Below are 19,940 nucleotides of genomic sequence, written 5' to 3'. Positions count from 1 at the left end.
GCTGGTGTCAGATAAACTTCCTATCCTCCCAGATCTCTGAATGCCACTTGGTTCTTCTGCCGGGCAATCCAGACCAGGTTCTGTAACACTAGATCTCAGTATTTATCTCCTATTATGAAACTCATTACCCAGAGCAGAAATTTAATATGTTTTGAGTTAGTATATTCGCCGGTTCATTGGATCCTCCCAAATCCTCTCTGATTAAGGGGCCAGAAAAAGTTTTATTTGCCTCATTCAGTAAATAGGCAGCTAAGGATTATAGTTTGGTAACTTGTCCAAGGTCTTACAGCTAGTGAGGAACAGAACTTAAACTAAAATGTGAAATTGAAACAAGTGCTCTCTCTACCATTTCTCCCTCTCTTTCCCTTGGTTACACACACACACACACACACACACCCCAGCGAGAATGAATTCTCTGTCAAGTTACGATGTTAGCCAGATATTCCAACTGATAACGACTCTTAAAAAAAGTTTCTGAAAAGCATTTTGCCAGACGTTTATAGAAGTAAGAAACATGTTTTTATTTAACCACCAGAACCTCCATAAAAATTTGAGACTGTTATTTCTGGAGATTCTAGAATTTCCTTTGGAAATATCCCCTAACTAAAAGAAAGTCTGATGTAGCTTCATAAAAATCTAAGTTATAGTAGGTGCTGTGTTACTGAAAGCCACTGAGAAGGCGGGGTTAAAAGCCCCAAAGTGGCCACAAACCATATAAGGAGAAACCCATTTTTTTTTTTAAACTTGTGATGAGCTCAAGTTCTGCTTTTTGTTTTTTCTGAAAGCTGAAGTCAGTAACGGTGAGAGAGGCAGCCGGTCACGACCTGCGGTGGCTCTGGGGTCCCGCCTCCCGGGACTCCGTGCCAGGCACACTGAGCATGCAAGTCGCTCTTGTGATGACAGCTTGGCTGGTTTCCGTAGTTCCCAGTCATGAATATGGAGCGAACAGTTTGCCAGACATCAAAAATGAAGATTTCATCAAAGACTGTGTTCAAATTCATAACAAGTTCCGATCAGAGGTGAAACCAACAGCCAGTGCTATGCTATACATGGTAAGGAAAAGAGCAGTATCGTGGCATAAGTAAGTAAAAAACAACTAATGTGTACTGACTTGGGAGGTAAATCCTTGCTAATCCGGAATGCTTTTATTATTTTTTTCATCTTGATTCATGGGTGTGGTGAATTCATAATCTGTGGTCAAAACTAATCCAGTTCAGCTCTCGTAAACGAGCTCAGCAAGTACCTTTCACTTCTCTTTTGAGATATTTCCTTTCCTCTGGTTATAGATAGATTTTACTTTTTTTTTTTTTTTTGACGCTTTCTTCCCAGTTAATTTTTGAAGGTTTTGTTGTTGGTTTATATTGGCTCTAAACTTGCTTTTTGTTGTTGTTGTTGTTGTTGCTGTTGTTGTTGTTGTTGCTGGCAGACAATTGGCCTTCTCAAGAGGGTAGCATGGCATCTCAGGAAAGGATATGATTTTGAATCAGGTTTGGGTTTGAGTCCCGGCTCTGTGGCTATGAGCAGGGTTTTTAACGTGTCTAGGTTCCTTAGGGTAGGGCCACATTTTGTATATTAAATTATATAAACTATGTGAAACACAGCATATTCTGCATGTAATGGGCCCACAGTGAAATGCTGATCTGTGTCCCTCATTTAGATTCTGAATTCTGCAAAACTCAATCATCAGGTTTCCCACTGGCCCTCTACAGTCGACCCCACTTAGCTGGAGGACCTGAGGGCAGCTACTCCTTCTCTTTGCCGGTCATTACCCTCATCACGCCTCATCCCCGTTCAGATTCTCACTCTGCTCACTCCTAGTACATTGTCTGGTGACAGTTTTCATTCTTTCTGAATGGAAAGGAATGGCAACTTGCTTAATTCAGGAGACTGGCCACCTGGGTTGGAGGCAGACTCTGGTCCAAAATCCAGCTCCAGGCTCTCTGCCTCGCCTAGACTGTTTTAAAGGGACAGTGAGGGGAGTGCAGTGGCCTGTAATGTTTCCTGATTCTCCAAAGATTTAGTGGTGCCTACCTACAGCCTACAGGGCTGGAAGGTTGTGCAAGAGGCTAATTCCTGTTCTGTGACATGTGAAGGCTTTCTGTTCTCTCAACTGTAGGAGGCTGAGTCACCCTCTCATCACCAGCGTTCTCATCTTTCAGTGTCTACACTGATCCCCCTTCAACTCTTTTTCCTCACGGTAGTTGAAAGATCTTCAAAAACCACAATTTTCATTCTTGACCTTCCTGTTGTTTAACGTTCCTTTTGGCAGACGTGGGACCCAGCACTAGCCCTAATTGCAGAAGCGTGGGCAAGAAACTGTAAGTTTGCACACAATGGACAGCTGCATTCGAACAGGCTGCACCCCAATTTCTCTTCAGTGGGAGAAAACATCTGGACTGGCTCTCTATCCCTATTCTCTGCATCTTCAGCCATCACAAGCTGGCACAGTGAAGTTCAGGACTATGACTTTGAGACTCAGAGATGCACCAAGGTCTGTGGCCATTACACTCAGGTAAGCGTCTGCCCTGTATTCTCTTGAAACCGTCTTTTCAAGTGTAAGGAGAAAACTGGAATCTGGTGTTAAGAAAGTATCTAGTAAGCTGCTGCACCTGTAAATAAGAAAGAGTAGGGGTTGCAAGATTCCTTTAAAAATAAGTAAGTAGAGCAAACTTCTGTAGCCGGGAGGTAGTGCTTGAAGAGTTCAGTTATGGGCGTAAACCTAACCGTGAGGCTCACCAGTCTGGACAGACTTCCAATGTTTTAATAACAGCAACCCCCCTGGGGGATTTCATTCCATTTGTGGGCCTTAGAGGATGTGATGACTGAATGCATTTTCAGGGATGGGTCCTCTATGAAATTGGAGACTTGATTTGGGGCTCTAAAATTGGGAGAAATAAGCCTCTCTGACTGAGGCTTCAATTTCATATCCTCCCGTTCCTCCGAGCGTGGGCAGAGAGAGCCCATGATGTGTCCCAGAGGACGAGAAAAACAACAGTGAGAGGCCACAGTGTTAAGTAAACCATCCTGTGGCTAATCCGCCCCCCAAATCTACAGTATTTAGTCCCAGTCACCACATTCAGAGGTGCCCATTGAGTTTTTTGTCTGTTTGTTTTGGTTTGTTTTTATTTTAACTCAAGCTGGTTTTGGTTTTTTAACCCCCTATGGCATGTTTGCAACATGTGGAAACATATCCTTCTGGTAGCATCTTCTGTGGTCTTCTTACTCTGCTGCCTTCCTATCCCCACCACATTTCACTTATTTACTTTCATTTCCTGGCAGTCGTTGTCAAGCCAATAACTAAAGGGGCTGAACCCATGCCTGGCTGGTTCTAATGTATAAAAATGTGTTGGAATGAGATCTGAGAGCAAAAACATTTTTTTTTAGGATTTTATTTATATATTTGACAGAGAGAGATCACAAGTAGGCAGAGAGGCAGGCAGAGAGAAAGCGGGAAGCAGGCTCCCTGCTGAGCAAGGCTTGATCCCAGGATCTTGAGATCTTGACCTGACCCGTAGGCAGAGGCTTAACCCACTAAGCCACCTAGGCACCCCCAAAAACATTTCTAACAAGGTAGTTAACTTGGAATAATAGGTGTTTTTAAAGAGCAAAATATTGTTGGAAAAACTCTCAGTGTAGTTCAGCCTTATAGAGCCTCTGGTCTCAGTGGTGTGGTTCCAGGTAAAACAAGGTTGGCATCGCTATTTATTATTATGATGTGAGGGGAAGGGCAGATTTCAGTGACATTTTCACCTCAAGATTATTGTAAGCAAGGAAGTTATCAAACCACCAGTAGCATTTGTCCCTTTCTGGAAAATAAAAATAAGGTTTCCCCTAGATTTATCCCATAAATCATACATCTTGGCTTATGTTCACAAAAAAATTGTAACCAGAAAATTGATTCCATCAGAATCCCACAAGTCCTCAAGGGCCAGAAAGCTAATTCCAGGTTGTCCGCAAGGGGTACCTGGTACCATTAAACGTGGGGCTGTTTAAATTTTCAAAAATAATTGTCAGTTTGCCGGTACCGACTCTCATTCAGTTGTATTTAAGCTTCTACCCTGCACGAGGCACTGTTGTAAGGCATCCCTGCCAACCAGAGCCTGGGACGCTAGCTTATGTCCTACCAAGTTACTGAGGAGTACAATAGCTAAGAAGTCAAAGTGAAGAGAAATGCGGGGTGGGGCAGGGAATGAGGGACACAGATGGCAATGGCCCCTGACCCTTAGGAGGTGACCTTCTTTGGGGAGAGACGTGTGTAAGTAGATGTAATACGGCGCTAAGTGGTGCGTTGTGAGGAAACTGACAAGGTGCTGTGTGGGCAAAGAGGACGCAGCAACGTATCTGGCCAAAGGGAGGTCTGGAGACATAGGCATCGTTTAAATAGCAGGAGCCATATCAGTTGGTTCTTGAAAACTAAGTGTGAGTTTATCAGATGGAACAGTAAAGGAAGAGATCTCCAGGCAAAACTAACAGATATACAGTGGGTACAAATGAGCCTTGTACTTCAGAAGAATGACTAATAGCTCACCATACCAAATATGAGAAGATCAAAGGGCTGCTAAACTAACCACAGACTCCTTTTTTTTTTCCTAAAGATTTCATTTATTCATTTGAGAGAGAAAGACAGAGCACACAAGTAGGGGGAGTGGCAGAGGGGGAGGGAGAAGCAGACTCCCCGCTGAGTCAGCCAGGAGCCAGATGTGGGGCTGGATCCCAGGACCTGGAGATCGTGACTTGAGCTAAAGGCAGATGCTTAACCATCTGAGCCGCCCAGGCGTCCCGACCACAGACTCCTAAACCATGCAAGTCAACACACTCCATTTCCGTCATTCTAGGGACTAAAAACAAGAGGAGGAAACTTGATTTTACGTCATATAGACCTGAGATTTCAGAGACGGCCCTCTCCAAATTAGCAGAGCTTACTTGTAAAATTTCCCCTTACATCTAGGACAAAGAAGGGCTCACATTTCGGACATGAGAAAACTCATTTTCTTGCATACAGGTATCAGAGCCCATGCTGAGTGATCCTAACCTGTTCTCAGGATTAGAGACAACTACTTCCTACCCCCACTTCTGAAAAGCAAGCCTTATCCTGGAGAGGGAAGTCCAGGGACACTCTGGGTCTGGGATAAAGCAGCCGCAGCAACTACTTTTAAGAGAGTGTGGTACTCAGCTCTCCGTAGTTTCAGATCTCCTTCGAATCTCACCACAAACCTGTCAGAAGCCGCAGTCATCCTAGATGACATCCCAGTCAACAGGCTCAGAGAGGTGAAGAAGTTGTTTCCCCAGATCTCACGTCCTCGCCTGTGTGCATCTGATCTTAGCTGGTCTGCGGGAGACCCCCTGAACACCAACCCCAGTCCCCGGAGTAAGGTTCCATTTCCTCTGCCACGCATTGAAAGAAACAATCAGGAACCAGGAGAAACTCGCCAAACTGCAAGTACACGTGCGCATCGCAGGGGAAAGGAACTGCTCGCACAAAGAAGGTGGTGATGAAGTCTTAGAATATAGATAGGGTTCAGTGACGTAGAGTTCGGAGCCCACGGACAAGAAAGAACTCTTGAGATGTCTTTGGCGCAAAATGGTGGTTTATTAAAGCATAAACTTTAATAAGTTTATTATTAAATAATAATTATTATTATTTAATAAATAATAAGGGGGGGGACAGGACCCGTGGGCAGAAAGAGCTGCCCTGTGTTAGGGTACGGAGTCAACCACCCCTCGATTAGACAGAGAACACTCTCGATAATGCAAGTCACAGAGCGATGTTTATTTCCAGTTAGCTAGGGTCCAAGTATCCGCCCGGTGCAGCGGGTTTCAACAAGGACCCTGAGCACCCAAAGCCAAGGGTTTATATAGCATTTTCAAGGCACTTTTTCATGGCTACATACATCTCTTGCACCACACTTTGACAGTTTAACTTTTAACTTTTTGCCACCCCAGCGTCACCCTGGCGGTTAAGTGAGATTTAGGGTTAGAAGAACTTTCACCTTAATTACATCTCCTTCGGCCTCAGCCTCCTACAGTTTTATGGTGGGAAGGGCAACCTTTGGCCTCATTTGTCTCTGGAAATTGGGCCATTGAAGAGATAGCCCTTTTTGTTGTAAATCACCAGGACATTTGCAAACCAAGAGAGACTCCTGTCTTGCAGGATTGTGATCTCTGCAAGTTAACTATTTGTTTTTCTTTAACATTTGGTCCCTGTGGCGCCGTCGCCTAACCGCCCTGGTGGCATATGATTAAGTTGTTTCTTAGGTTTTAGCTACTTTCTCTTATCTCAAGTTACGTGCGCCCTGTGGGCTGGTTAGGGACGCTCAGTAAAATGGCTTCCCGGCCTTCAGGATGGCCACTCTTAGGCTAACCCACTCTTATAGTGCAAGGTGCCAGCTTTTGCTTTGCCAAGATGGGTGTACTTATGTCAGGGCTAGACTGGAGGTGGGTACAGCCTTGTTTTTCTTGGCCTCCACACCTGGAGCTGGTTTCCAGGACTTGTTTTTTAAGTCCCCTGGGGGAAGGGGAGCAGGGACAGTAAAATAGGTCCTTACACCTGGAGTTGTGAGGGGTGGTCCATTACATGCTTGCAAGTTGGGAGGGGGTCAGGAATGGTGTTAGTCTCTAAGGAATTTTGGAAGCAAGGTTTCCAGGACCTTGGGGAGCTAGCTGTTGTTGGGAAAAAGGTTATTCATTACCAGTAATAAAACGTTTTCGGGAGACCCTTTAGATGTATATCAGTGGGCCATATGCTTGGGAATGATTGTCAACACTATCTTGGAGGGTTTAGAGATAAGGTTTCCAAAGGAATTGTTTAAGTAGACCTACAGGATTCTTATTGGGGGTAGAGGTCGGTCAGGCTAGGATTGCCCTTTGCCCTTAGCAAAGTGTTAAAGTGGAGGAACTCGAGTCCCTAGAGGAATGTCACTCTGCCTGTTTTAAGGGCTTGTTAGTGGGTAAGGAAATTTAATAATTTTTCTTCCGCCTCTGTTTCCCACATCAGTGGTGCATAGAATGGCTACAGCAGATAATAAAAAACTTCAGGTCTCCTTAAAGAAGTTAGGGGTTAACAATATCTCTGGATTGAAGAAACAACTATGCTCACAAACCAAGAAACAGCCATCTCCCTTCACAAGCCGAAAAGTTCAGGCGTCCCTGGCAGTGAACACTTCGGCCACCACAGGCAGTGTGGAGACAGAGCAGCTGACAGAAAGGCTGCCCAGCGTCTTCAAGCAACCTGGTGCAGACAGGCCGCCCAGTTCAGGAAGAATGGCTAAGCTGCCCACACAGTCTCTGGACAGAAAAGCACCATTTGCTACCACAGAGGAGGGGGAGGAGGAGGAGGATGAAGTTCCAGATCTTGCAGAATTTCTTTTTAAAGATTTTATTTATTCATTTGACAGAGAGAGAAAGAGAGGGCACAAGCTGGGAGCCCTATGTGTGGACTGGATCCTGGGACCCAGAGATCATGACCTGAGCTGAAGGCAGATGCTTACCCACGAGCCACCCAGGTACCCCTGGATCTTGTGGAATTCTGATGAGGCTTCCAAGAATGAAGCAAACTGACCTGAGTCATCTTCTGAAGAAGACAGGCTTAAGTTACTGGGAGCTGCTTTTTTATATGATGACTGCTTTTAAAAATTTTGTCCATGGATCTGATGAAATCTAGATTTCTAATTTAATTTTTAAAGCCCAAACTTCTTGGACACTATGCTCTTTTCAGCTTTTGCTTAGACACAATTCATTCTTAGCAGCTAATTAAGCTGAAGAAACCTCAGAATAAAGTTTGAAACAAGGCTAATAAAGTTCTTTGCCTAATTAAAAAAAAAAAAGAAGTAGAAGTTGTCTTCCCAGTGTCACATAGCTAGTAAGAGGAAGAGCTGGGCTCCAGATATCAGGTATGTGATGAGGATTATATAATAGGATTTATATAAATTATATACATTTATATAGGATTTATATAAATTTGGTAGATAACTATATAAATTATCTAGTAAAGGGCTGGTACTTAGTAGCCATTAAACAAAGCTTAGATCTCCTTCATGAACTGGTCTTTTTGCCAATTATATAGGAGGAAGATTTTGACGGCCTGGTAAACATGACTTTAGGTTAGAATATAATGTTTTCATCCTTGCAAGAAATGTTATTGGGAGGTTCAAGACCACTCAGTTGCCATTTTAAATTCTTGCTGGAAATTACCTCAAGTGGATATTATAACCCCTCACTTATCCTTATCTTCTACTAATAAAAAGCAAGCTATTTTCAGATTTTGGCTGGTGCAGTTTTGTTGTACAGAGTGAAGACAATAGATTTAGATCCAATTACTAACTCACAAAGATGTGGTATTTCTTGACATGTTAGATCAACACTTTAGCTCGGTCTTCACTAGAGATAGATTTGCACTGTGTAATAATTTTGGTATATTAATATGGAGGATTAGATATTTTGTTGCTTGAAGTTCGCCTTTATAAACTTGGGAATAGTTTGACTTCAATATACGGGCGGGGCAGCGCTTCAGTTTGGTAGTTCTGAGAATGCCCACTAGATGGCATCATAGATCTCATTTTTGGCTTTAATCAATGCCGCACTGCCACCCTCTGGAAATCGTTACTCTTATGGAACCAATGAAAGTGGGGCATATTTCACAGTTTATCTATCTGGTTTTATATATGTTGCAGTGTCACCATACTCGTGACTTGGTGCCTGGTAATGAGTCAGAAGGACTCATACTGAGACTTGAAAGATGGTAGGAAGAGGGCAGTAGCTCCAAATGAGAGACATACCTGCCCCCTGTAAGTTCCCCAGATGCAATGTTTTTGTTAGAAAGGAATAAAGAGTCGTTCCTAGTTCCGCTAAAAGGGAAAGCACTCTGAAGCATCTTGCTCAGGGCATGGACTGTCCTCACAGTACTTTGTGGTCAGGCAGAGGTAGCTTCCAACTTTCATCTATAAAAATAGGAGCCATACCTCTTTTGTGATTTGTTACAAAGTTAAACATGATGTTGCATGGAAAGCGTTTAACACTACCTTGGCACCAGGTGAATTCCCAGTAATCAATAGTTCTCTTTATTTTCTTATAATTAGGCTTTCTTCCTTACCATTTTAAAAAATAAAGTAAAATAAATGAAAACATACAATAGGAATCTGACTGATAAAAAGATAGTTTTCAAAAAGTTTAAAACAGAAGAAAATTAGTAATTAGAGAATAAAACATGAACATTTGCTGAGTACGTTCTTACGAGCCCATTGAAAATGTCAAAAGAGGTCCGTGGAGTCGATAGTGTTATCCTCACTAAATAGTGAAGGAAGCTAAGGTCATGGTCACGGAGTGAGTGGCCGGGCTGGAATATGAACTCCATCTTGTAGCCCTGGACCCCACAAGTTGAACCCAGAATCTAAATGCCCAAAAGCTTTTAAAAAGAGACCAACCTGAATGGAGAATAAACTGTGGGACATTCGTGCAATAAAGAAGTGAGCCTAACAGTACGAACGGATCTCAAATGCTTATGCTTAGTGCAAGAAGCCAGAGCAGAAAAACCACATTTAAACTGATCCCATTTCTGTAACATTCTGGAAAAAGCAAAATGATAGGGACAGAAAACAGATCAGTGATTGTCAGGGGCCGAGAAATGGGGGAAGAGACGACCACAAAGGAACACAAGAGAACTTTTGGGGGCGGTGGATGTGTTCTAGGTCGTGAATATGGTGGTGGCCACACACTATGTTTTGCCAAAATTCATGGAACTGGACACCTAAAAAGGATGGGTTTTACTGGGTGTTAATTACAAACTGACTTTAAAAAAAGAGAGACCAATTAAAACAAAGTGAATGGTAATTAACATTACACACCCTTGGAAACAAAGAGGCCAGACCAAAAAAAGTAAAAGACAGTAAAACAAAAGAAACAGTGTAAAATGTTAAAGATGTGTGTGTGGGAAGCCCAAAGATTAAGAATATTTGAGATAAAACAACACCTGAAGAAAGTGTTCAAAGACCAAAAAATAAAAAATATAAGATGATTTACTAAGGTGATAGCAAGAGGAAAACACAGATGACACTGCACCCAGTTAACATGCATAGTAATCACTTACAGAACCCATTAAAATATAGATTTTACTCTTTTTTTATGGCATATGTAACACATTTTCCTGAAGAAGAAATCCTGCTGTTTGCAACAAGGTGGATAGACCTGGAGGGCACTTTGTTAAGTGAATTAAGTTAGGCCAAGAAAGACAAATACCATCTTAAATGTGGAATCTAAACAAAAAGCAAACTCTTAGAGAATAGACTGGTGGTTGCTTGGGTTGCGGGGGGGGGTGCAAAATAGGTGAACGTGGTTACAGGCTCAAACTTAGAGTTATAAAATAACAAGTCCGGGGTTGTAACGTGCGGCATGCTGACTGACCATGGCTAGCAATATTGTAGTATATATTTGAAAGGTGCTAAGAGAGTAAATCTTAGAAATTCTCATCACAAGAAAAAAATCTGTAACTATATGGTATTGGGCATGTTAAATAACAAGAATTCATCTAAGTAATGTTAAAGATCTAATTGGCTTTATTAACTAATTCACGAATCAGGCAGCATCCCACCCAGCAAGCAGAGGGGAACTCCAAAGGGCTACGGAAAGGGAAAGGTTTTTAAAGGCAGGACAAAAAGTCAGAAACAGGAAAAAGGATTATTTTGAGTGAGGTCATCTTCCTTTGGGGAGAAAAGGATCTTAATTAGATGGTTTACCTCATCTTCCTTTGGGGGATGGAGAGGTCCCTGGGACAGATTGGCTTATTGGTGCTGACCAGAAAGTTCCTGACTGATCTGTTGAGACTGCATTTCTGGGGTTGCTTGGGTGGCTCAGTCATTAAGCGTCTGCCTTTGACTCAGGTCATGATCCCAGTGTCCTGGGATCAAGCCCCACATTGGGCTCCCTGCTCAGTGGGGAGCCTGCTTCTCCCTCTCTCTCTCAAATAAAGAAATAAAATCTTAAAAAAAAAAAAAAAGTGGGGGCAAGGTTGAAAGTGCAATTAGGTTAGGCCGTAGGCCCCAGTTGGGTGACATGGCCTAGCATAAGTGACACCCCTTCAGGCCAGTGATTTTCTTTCTGACACATGTTAATTAGATCAATTATGATGATCATTTCACAGTGTATAAATATATTGAGTCATTATGTTGTACACCTGAAACTCGTAATGTTATATATAAATGATATCTCAATTAAAAAAAATACAGATTTCAAGGACAATTCCAGTGACTCTCCTTCAGCAGGATTGAGATGGGCCCAGAAACCTGTATTTTAAAGAGGTGGAATCGCTCTGAGATACAATGAAGAGAAATTTAAAACTTTTTAAATAAATGCAAAAACGATTGGAAAGTATAAGTGCAAGGATCAGGTCAAGGATTCATGGCCATAAAGAGAGGCTTCTCAGCCTGAGCTAGAGGCCTCCAGGCAGGGGATTCCTGTGTGAGATGAAAGGCTGATCAGGAAGGGAACCCGTCCCTGCTTCAGGAGAGCGCTTCTCCTCCTCTATGGGACAGCAGCAGCTGCCATCCCATGGTCTCCCCAGTTGCCAAACCAAAGAGGACAGCATGTGGAGAGCTGTGGCCCTACCTTCCCTTCCCTCCTGCCCGCTCAGCCTCCCTCACCTCTCCCTCACCCACAGCCCCACTCTAAGCCTCGGAGAAGCACAGACTCAGATCCACATCTATCCTCACTCAATTCTCTCTCCCTGAGGTTTTCACTGATTTTTTTTTTTTTTTTTTTTTTAAGTAAACTTGAACTTTTTCCTGCAGCCACACCAGCCTTGTCTCAGTTCGGTGAGTCTTTCTCCTCTTGGGTTAGCATGCGTTGCCCTCTCGGGAAGAATTCTCCTGGCTCTTAGACCAGCTTACTGGGCTTCGATTCCATCTCACTAGGTCAGAGCAGGTTCCCACGCCGGCCGGTGCCTGAGCCCCCTCTGTCCCCACCCACACCACAGTCAAACCCTTGCATAAAGGCCCCATGGCAGCTTTTCTCTACATTTTGTAAAGGCACCCCCCCACCCCAGCTCCAACTCATTCACCTCTGTATCTCCCATATTTGGCACAATTCTTGTCACAAAATTGCTCTTGAAAAAAAATGAGTAAAAATAATTTCACATGCAATTTGGTATCACTGTAAAAAGGAATGCATTTAATTGCTGGTTTATCTCCAGACACTAGGTCTTCAAAAATGTGGTGTTTTTTTTTTTTTTCTTTAGGCTTCTGTGACATCAAACACTCCTGGTTAAGATGAACTGTATAATTTGTGGTGCTTCATTCAAAATGAAAATGTAAAGTCCCTTGTTCAAAAATTGGGGGAAAATTCTGACCCTGGGGTCCAGTGTGATAGCCAGGCCCCTCTCCCTGAGGCTGCCTCTGTCCTTGGTTTCCCTCCTATGTCACTCAGCACTCTTTTTCAATCTGCTTTGCTGGTTGATTTTTTCTCTTTATCCCATGCTCTCATTTACTTATTTATTATCTTTGCCTATGACCTGATCTATTCCGGTGTCTTCCAGATTTCTATCTCTAGCCTCGCTCTGTCCCCTGAACTGTAGATGGCCACTTTTCAGCCCCAAAGTCACTCTGCACTTGCACGTCTCATAGGCATCTCAGAGGTCACCAGACCTGAACAGAACCCTTGTCCATGCTCCCCCTAACCCTCTTTCTTCCCTAGTTTTCCTAATCTTAGGAAGTGTTACTCAGGCCCCAAATATTCCCACTTCTTCCACATTCAAAGCAAAAGTAAATCCTTTCAGCTTTAGCTAGAAGCTGAACCATGAACCTGATGGATTCCCAGGAATGTGCCACTACCACCACCCACGTGTGGGCCACCATCTTGTCTTTGTTGTACCACTATAACAGCCTCTCAAATGCCCACCCTCTTTCTTCCTTTGTTCTTCTCAGTCCACTGACTTCATAACAATGAGAGAGCCTCCTGAGATGGGAAAAAAGAGTCTATGCTCACTTGCCTACCAGATTTCCCACAACCTGGCCCTCTGCCTCTTACCTCAACGCCAGTGAGTCTCCCTATTGCCTGGATCCCAGCCCTGTGGGCCTTCTCTCTGCCACTCTCACAGACAAGCCAGTTCCACCACGGGGCCTTTGCTCCTCTGCTCCCTCGGCACGGAAGGCTCTTCCTCCCACATTTCGGTCTCTGCGTGTTCATCCCCAGTGTGTCCCCTCCTCCAGGACACCTTCTCTGGACCCCCAGGCTCAGCCCCATCTCCCCAGCACTCCCTATTTTATTTCAAGTGCCAGAAATTATCTTAGTATCATTTCACACACTCACACCCCAATAATAATAGTTCCAATTCTTGTTTCCAGCTGAATTCCAAGCACTTGCATGCTCCCCGGTAGCAACGGCTCTACCTGCCAGAGTGAACACACCTCACTATGTTGAGGAAGGCCTAATCATACTCAGATGTTCACTTTATTGTCTCTCTCTTGCTACAAATCCTTATTTTCTTTCAGGTCGTGTGGGCAAACAGTTACAAAGTTGGATGTGCAGTACAGCATTGCCACACAGTCGATGGCATTAGACATTTAACCAACTTAGCACATTTCATATGCAACTACGGACCAGGGTAAGTACCCACATCAACCTCTTTCTAAATTTTTTAAAATCTACTTTAGAAGTATTTATTTTCATTGTGGAATATTGGGATGATAAAGAAAGTGTAAAAAAGAAAATTAGTATCACCATTATTTCCTCTACCCAGAGATCTACTCCATTAACACCTGGTACATTTTTTTCAGTGTATGTGTTTCTCTGTGTTCACCCTTTACAAGTGTTACATAAACATACACACATACAACGCATATATTTTTTAAGGTTTTTATTTATTTGACGGAGAGATAGAAGGCCCAAGTAGGCAGAGCAGCAGGCAGAGGGAGAGGGAGAAGCAGGCTTCCTGCCAAGCAGGAAGTCCGATGTGAGGCTCGATCCCAGGACCCTGGGATTATGACCTGAGCCAAACGCAGAAGCCCAACTGACTGAGACACTTAGGCACCCAACATTTTTTTTCTTTAATTTGTTGCCCTTGAAATCTGGATTTTTCCAGTCTTTGGGATTCCAAAAGATTTGTTAGAAGCCTCTCTCTCTTTCCTTAAAGCAATGTTCAGAAGAAATGTTTGATAGTTTGACTGAGTGTAGGTGAGAGTGAAAGGACTAAAATCCGGTGTCATTCAGAAAAGAACAACTTTGACTTAAAATCCCAAAGTCAGAAAATATGGAAAACCCAGGAGAACCCAGCCAAAGCCATTAAGTCAATCAGTGGTGACTTTTCGTGACATTTATATAGCTTAATAGTTAAGATACAGGGTCTTGAGACTCAGTACCTTGGTTCACTTACTGTGTGATCTTGGACAAGTTACTTGATCTCTCTGAACCTCAGTTTCCTTTCCAAAAGATCAGGATAATAAAAGCAACTCTTACCAAGTAGCTATAAAAATTACACGAGAAAGCGAAGTAAAATACCAGGTATATGTAATACCCGGCAATGGTGATTATTTGAGAAGTATTCACAGATCTCAGGGTTGAGTCTGAATCCCATGTAGGGCACAGAGATTACTTAGAAAAAAAAAAAGTCTGTCTTTTCTCTTCCTCAGTCCCGGGGCCCTCTCCCTCTTAGGCTACCTGGGGAAACACTAACATTTCCTGTTTCTTTAGGGACAGAATACTTTAGGGCCCTTGGTCTCAACTGTTCCTATCCAGACAAATGAGGCCTTTCCAGTAGCGTTATTTCTCCTGGGATGAATTCTGCCATTTCCCTAGAATTCCACAACTGCCTTGTCTTTAGCCCGGTTTTGCAGTAGTAATTTCTTCTTTTTCTTTGCAGTTTGGAATACACAATTCAACAAAAAGAATGACATAGCACAAACGATTTTATTAAAAACATTGTAGAACTTGACCACTCAATAAGTACTGTGCTTTCTAACAATGAAAGCTATCCCCATGATTAATGTGTATTTTGGAGGTCTTTTATAATTGTTATCAGAATATTCCTTTGACTATTTTCCACAGTGTAAAGTAGGCATGAGGATGAATGGTTTCTGAAACAACCTAGATTAATTTGGAGCCAAACAAAATTAGAACATATATTTGGTGTTGGAAACAATGTGTTAATAAAAAGTAATGTCTCGGGCGCCTGGGTGGCTCAGTCAGTTAATTGGCGATCTTCAGCTCAAGTCATGATCCCAGGGTCCTGGAATCGAGTCCGGCATCGGGCTCCCAGCTCAGCAGGAAGCCTGCTTTTCCCTCTCCCACTCCCCCTGCTTGTGTTCCCTCTCTCGCTGTGTCTCTCTCTCTGTCAAATAAATAAAAAAATCTTAAAAAGAAAAAAAAATCGCCCCTACTTCAAGTCAACTGATAGGGATTTAAAAAAAAAAAAAAAAAGTAACGTCTCCTTAACTTTCTTAACTTCAGAAGTAAAACTATAGTTAGGGGAGGGGAGTCGAGTCCATGAACTTGGATTAGGAAAAAAGTTAAATCTTTATTTTCACTAATCTCTACTGAAAATAACATTTCACTATGTATAAAGACAACACTTCAGTCACGTAGGCAATGATGTGACTCTGTGTTAGTACTACTTCTATCTTTGTAAATATCAGTTATTCTCATAGCACATTCCACTTGCTGCAGAGATCGCAAAATATGGTTGTAATCTATCATTAAATGTACTATCATCATTAGACTTCTTGTTAGATCTTATTTGAGAAGCACATATTGCTATATCAAAAATATTTTTAACATTTTGATAACTTTTTGAGCTTACTCGGTTTCCTTTACAATCTTACGAACTTTATTTTATGCACTTAAAAGCAAACAATTTTGGGGCACCTAGGTCGCTCAGTCAGTTAAGTGTCCAACTCTTGATCTTGGCTCAGGTCTCTATGAGGGTTATGAGTTCAAGCCCAGCACTGAACTAACTAAAAAAAAAAAAAAAAAAAAAAAAAAAACAGTAAAACCAAACTATTTTGAGAGTCCATAGGCTCCACCAGAACTGCCAAAGGTACCATGACACAAAAAAGTTAAAAACTCCTTTCCAAAAACTATGAGTACAATGGCAGATTTACTGCAATGCATCTATCAGTCTCATCATTACTACTCTGAAGATATTCATGGGGATATAAAATGTCTGTGTATTATTTCACTTTCTAGTATATGAGCTTGGTTAATTACTTTCACTCTGTGCCTCACCTCTAGCTATATTGGGGATAAATAACAATAGTATCTTCCCCACAGACTACTGTGAAAATTCATTCGTTCAAGGATGCTTATTATTATTCACATCACACCTTTTATGTGAAAACAAACTGCACACTAGAAATTCCCCCTATCTCTCGTTCTTTTCTTTTGGAAGGCACTTAACCCAGCTAAAGGACTCTTGTCCAATAAAAACCATGGAGGCTTGCTAAGCTGAGAAGAGTAAATGTGAGTCGTAAGACCTTAGAATGTGCAGTTTTTTGGATGGTAGTGATCACCCAGGCCAGACAGTTAAGCAGAGCAAGCATTGCCCTGGAGTCAGACCAATCTGGGTTTCGCTGTGACTCTGACATGTACACATTTTTGTGATTTTTGACAAGTTAATTTCTGAGAGCTTTAGTTTCCCTATCTGTAAAATAAAAATAAAAATAACTTCCATAGTTGTCTTACAGAGTGAAATGAGATGATACAGGTGAAGACATAGGTTCATAGATAGACGCATAGACTACAACTCTGTAAATATTAACAGGCTTCCACTTTCCTCAACCCTGGGCATCGATGGACTTCCACCCTACAGATTTAGTCAGAGTCACAGTGAATTTCATTGCAAAAAAAAAAAAAAAAAAAAACAACTCTCCTAATGGACAGCTTTTTTCTCCTTTATAGGCAAAGCTACCAAAGGCCATATAGAAAAGGATCTACTTGCAGCGCCTGCCCCAGTGATGACAAATGTTTAGATAACCTCTGCAGTGAGTAAAAGGAAAAATCTACCAATAATACTATGTGTTTTAAACTATAAAACTTTCTCTGCAGAGTTAAGAATGCAAATGTTTGCTTTAACCTAATAGCTATTTTCAGGGAAGCTGGCATCAGGTAGCAATCAAACTGATGGCTTACTGTCCTGGAAATGAACATTAAGGTAAATTTAAGGAAGCAAATAATATCCTCCTTATTTAGCTCTAATCAGTACAACAAAAAATGACTGTGAGAATACAAACTGTAGACCCAGGATTTGCTAATTTCAGCAAGATCAAAAAAACTCCTGATTTGTGAATACTGATTTCTCATCTTCACTTTTTTGATCAGCTGAGTGGTCATTTCTCCGCTGGTTCAACCATTCACTTCACTCAGCTTTGTTAATGTGTAGCCACTATGCAATGAATCCCTTCCCAGAGTTTCAACATATTAACTGAATTTTTTTATGTTGCTACAATACTATAAAGCGTATTATTTTTTCCAAGTTAGGCAGTATAATATCGGAGTGAAAACCACACATTTTTGAAAGAGTATGACCGGGTTCAATTTCCAGTTCCACCACTGTGACCTTGGGCAACTGTCTGATTTCCTCAACAATAAAGTGTAGATGGCAGTATCTCTTCACAGGTTTGATGAAACAGATCAAGAAAAAAGGAAAATATTTATATTTAGAACAAGAAACTGGCATACAGTGGCATTCAATAAATATTACCTATTATCCACAAATTCATCCTTCCTATAATCCCAAATGTTGAGTGTTTTCTTTATGCCCAAACTTTGTCACATTTTTATGCCCATGAACAAACCTGCTTCTTTAAAATCCATGGTGAAAACTGAGACAATTATTTTTAATTATTTAAGGAGTAATTTAATTTTGCCCCTGGTTAGCTATCTTTCCCACTGGATTCTGAATTCCAACAGGTAGGAATTATGCCTAATTCTTTTGTACCCTAGTCTGGCTGGCAAAAGCAGCACTAATTTTAAGGCATGTTTCCTTAAAAAATACTCTTCTTTAAAAATCTAGATAGTAACAACAACTTCACAGTGACAGAAGAAAGTTCAAGTTTTAGCTTTTAATCTTGGGAACTAGCTTTAAATGGCCTCTAATCTTATGGGATAAAAACTGAGAAAAATGAAGGCTGTGATCCAGTAATGAAAAGCCCCTGGGCCCTTAAGAAGAATATAGGCAAACACGCTAGTGTGCATGAGGGTAAAGAGCTTTTAACAGATTCCATCTCTGAAAAATTACGACGAATATTGGAGGAAAAAATTCCTTTCTGGTGCTTTAAGTACTGTTGGCAGGTTCAGTAAATACCCATGGAGGCCAAATCAGGATGGTTTTGCATAATGTGCTGGGTATGTTGATGATACATGGGATGATTTTAGCTAGTGCAAGAATGTACATTTGTTTAAATGTTCAAGAGTTGAATACTTACCATTGAAAAAAATGTCTATGTAAGGAAAAGTGTAATGAGCACAGCACATTCTTGATTTCATGGTATTAACTGCAAAAAAGATAAAGTACCAGCAGCTTCCTGGTAATTCACTACAGACAAAGCCCAGTCACAGGTTTGATGATCAGGGCTGCTCACAAACACCCCGGCCACGTCCTTGCTGGACTCCACTACAGAACTCAACAGCAGCTCGCCAAGCACTGATGTAGAAAGGGTTATCTGTTTGATTAAAAAAGTATTAAGAAGGCTAAAGAAGATGTAGAATTTCCTACCTACTGTTCTGAATGTCAAAATCTGAATAAATCTCAGTGAAAAGAGAGGAATAATTATGACATTATGCAAACCAAATCCCTTTAAGAGAGAGGTCATGGTCTCTTTATTAATGACTGATCATTAAACAGTATTGCTCTTCGCAGGGAGGAACTTATTTCCAGGAAAATATTTTAATAAATTGCTCATGTTGACTGTTACTAACAATTATTTTTATTTTTAAATTCTAATAGTTTGCTATTTTAATTGTATTTATTATCTGCTAGTTATGACATATGAAATTTTTTTCACTTACAGTAACAGTATGCAAAAAGTTTATATAAAAGGTCAATTTAAAAATGTCACATTAATATAGTTAGTACAAAAAATATTTAATAACTAATGTTTGAAAAACACTATAAGAAACCAAAATCAAGTTAATGGTCATAATTAGAGACTTAGCTTTTTTAAGCAAAATAAAGCCTCACCAGTACAAATTTTTTTCTTTCTTCCTACTTTACAGCTAACCTAAAGCGAGACAAAGTCACAGGTATGTACGTAAATCATTGCTCCATTAAGATCTATGTGAATTACATTACTGCATTCTGAGAAACAACAATTAAGGATATTTTATGTTTGTTTCACAGATTACTACTCGATTGTGCATCCTGACTGGCCAGTATCTTCACGCAACAGATACCTATCTCTCTTTCTCATTGTTAGTCCACCAATCCTAATACTGAGTGCTATAATGACCATTTGGGTCAAGCACAAATACCCTCACTTAGTTCTTCTGAACTAATATAATCCACAAAAAAACACAATTCATTCACATATGGGTTGTTTTTTTTTTTAATTAACAGTTGGGTATATAGTTCTTATTTCTAATTTTAAAACATTTTAGAAAAAAATGTTGTTGCACTAAACCCTTAATAAAAAGAAAAATACTGTTCAACTTCCTACCTCTAGAATAAACTCATTTTTACTTTCCACTTTTCTATGAATAAGCTTTGTTTTCAGGCTACCACAGCTGTGACCTTCTGTAAGGTACCCAGCCTCCGTGTGTCTTAGCTTCTAAAACTACAAAATGAATGTGTTCGATTTAGGTAATTCAAAGTACTCCACTGGCCCTCATTAGTAAAAACATTTCTACATAACTTGCTGCATGCTGCTTCAATTCTAAACATCTGGTTTTCCCCACTCTCTTGCAATCTGAGGTCTTTGGTTTACCATTTTCCCAGACTCAGAATAGTAATTAAGGGATTTAAGAGG

General features: G+C 41.1%; 1 protein-coding gene across 1 annotated transcript; it reads left to right on the top strand.

Moving 5' to 3' along the window:
* The first annotated feature begins 802 nt into the window (after positions 1 to 802).
* GLIPR1 (GLI pathogenesis related 1) lies at positions 803 to 19,540 on the top strand. The gene is made up of 6 exons (XM_032854750.1): positions 803 to 1,052; positions 2,270 to 2,512; positions 13,476 to 13,588; positions 16,876 to 16,958; positions 19,192 to 19,218; positions 19,316 to 19,540. Exons 1-6 carry the CDS (start codon positions 879 to 881, stop codon positions 19,468 to 19,470), a joined length of 795 nt encoding a protein of 264 aa, XP_032710641.1. The 5' UTR covers positions 803 to 878; the 3' UTR covers positions 19,471 to 19,540.
* The last annotated feature ends 400 nt before the right edge of the window (positions 19,541 to 19,940 follow it).

Source organism: Lontra canadensis, unplaced genomic scaffold (assembly GCF_010015895.1).
Source record: "Lontra canadensis isolate GAN:19392208 unplaced genomic scaffold, GSC_riverotter_1.0 scaffold9, whole genome shotgun sequence".
NCBI classification, from domain to species: Eukaryota; Metazoa; Chordata; class Mammalia; order Carnivora; family Mustelidae; genus Lontra; species Lontra canadensis.
The sequence above is the reverse complement of the archived record's forward strand: the minus strand, read 5'-3'. Positions and strand labels throughout refer to the sequence as shown.

Excerpts from the sequence above, each read along its gene's own strand:
- GLIPR1 (XM_032854750.1), top strand. The coding sequence starts at position 879 with ATGCAAGTCGCTCTTGTGATGACAGCTTGGCTGGTTTCCGTAGTTCCC. Across the intron at positions 13,589-16,875 it reads ATATGCAACTACGGACCAGG|GCAAAGCTACCAAAGGCCAT; the intron begins GTAAGTACCCAC and ends TCTCCTTTATAG. Across the intron at positions 16,959-19,191 it reads ATGTTTAGATAACCTCTGCA|CTAACCTAAAGCGAGACAAA; the intron begins GTGAGTAAAAGG and ends CCTACTTTACAG.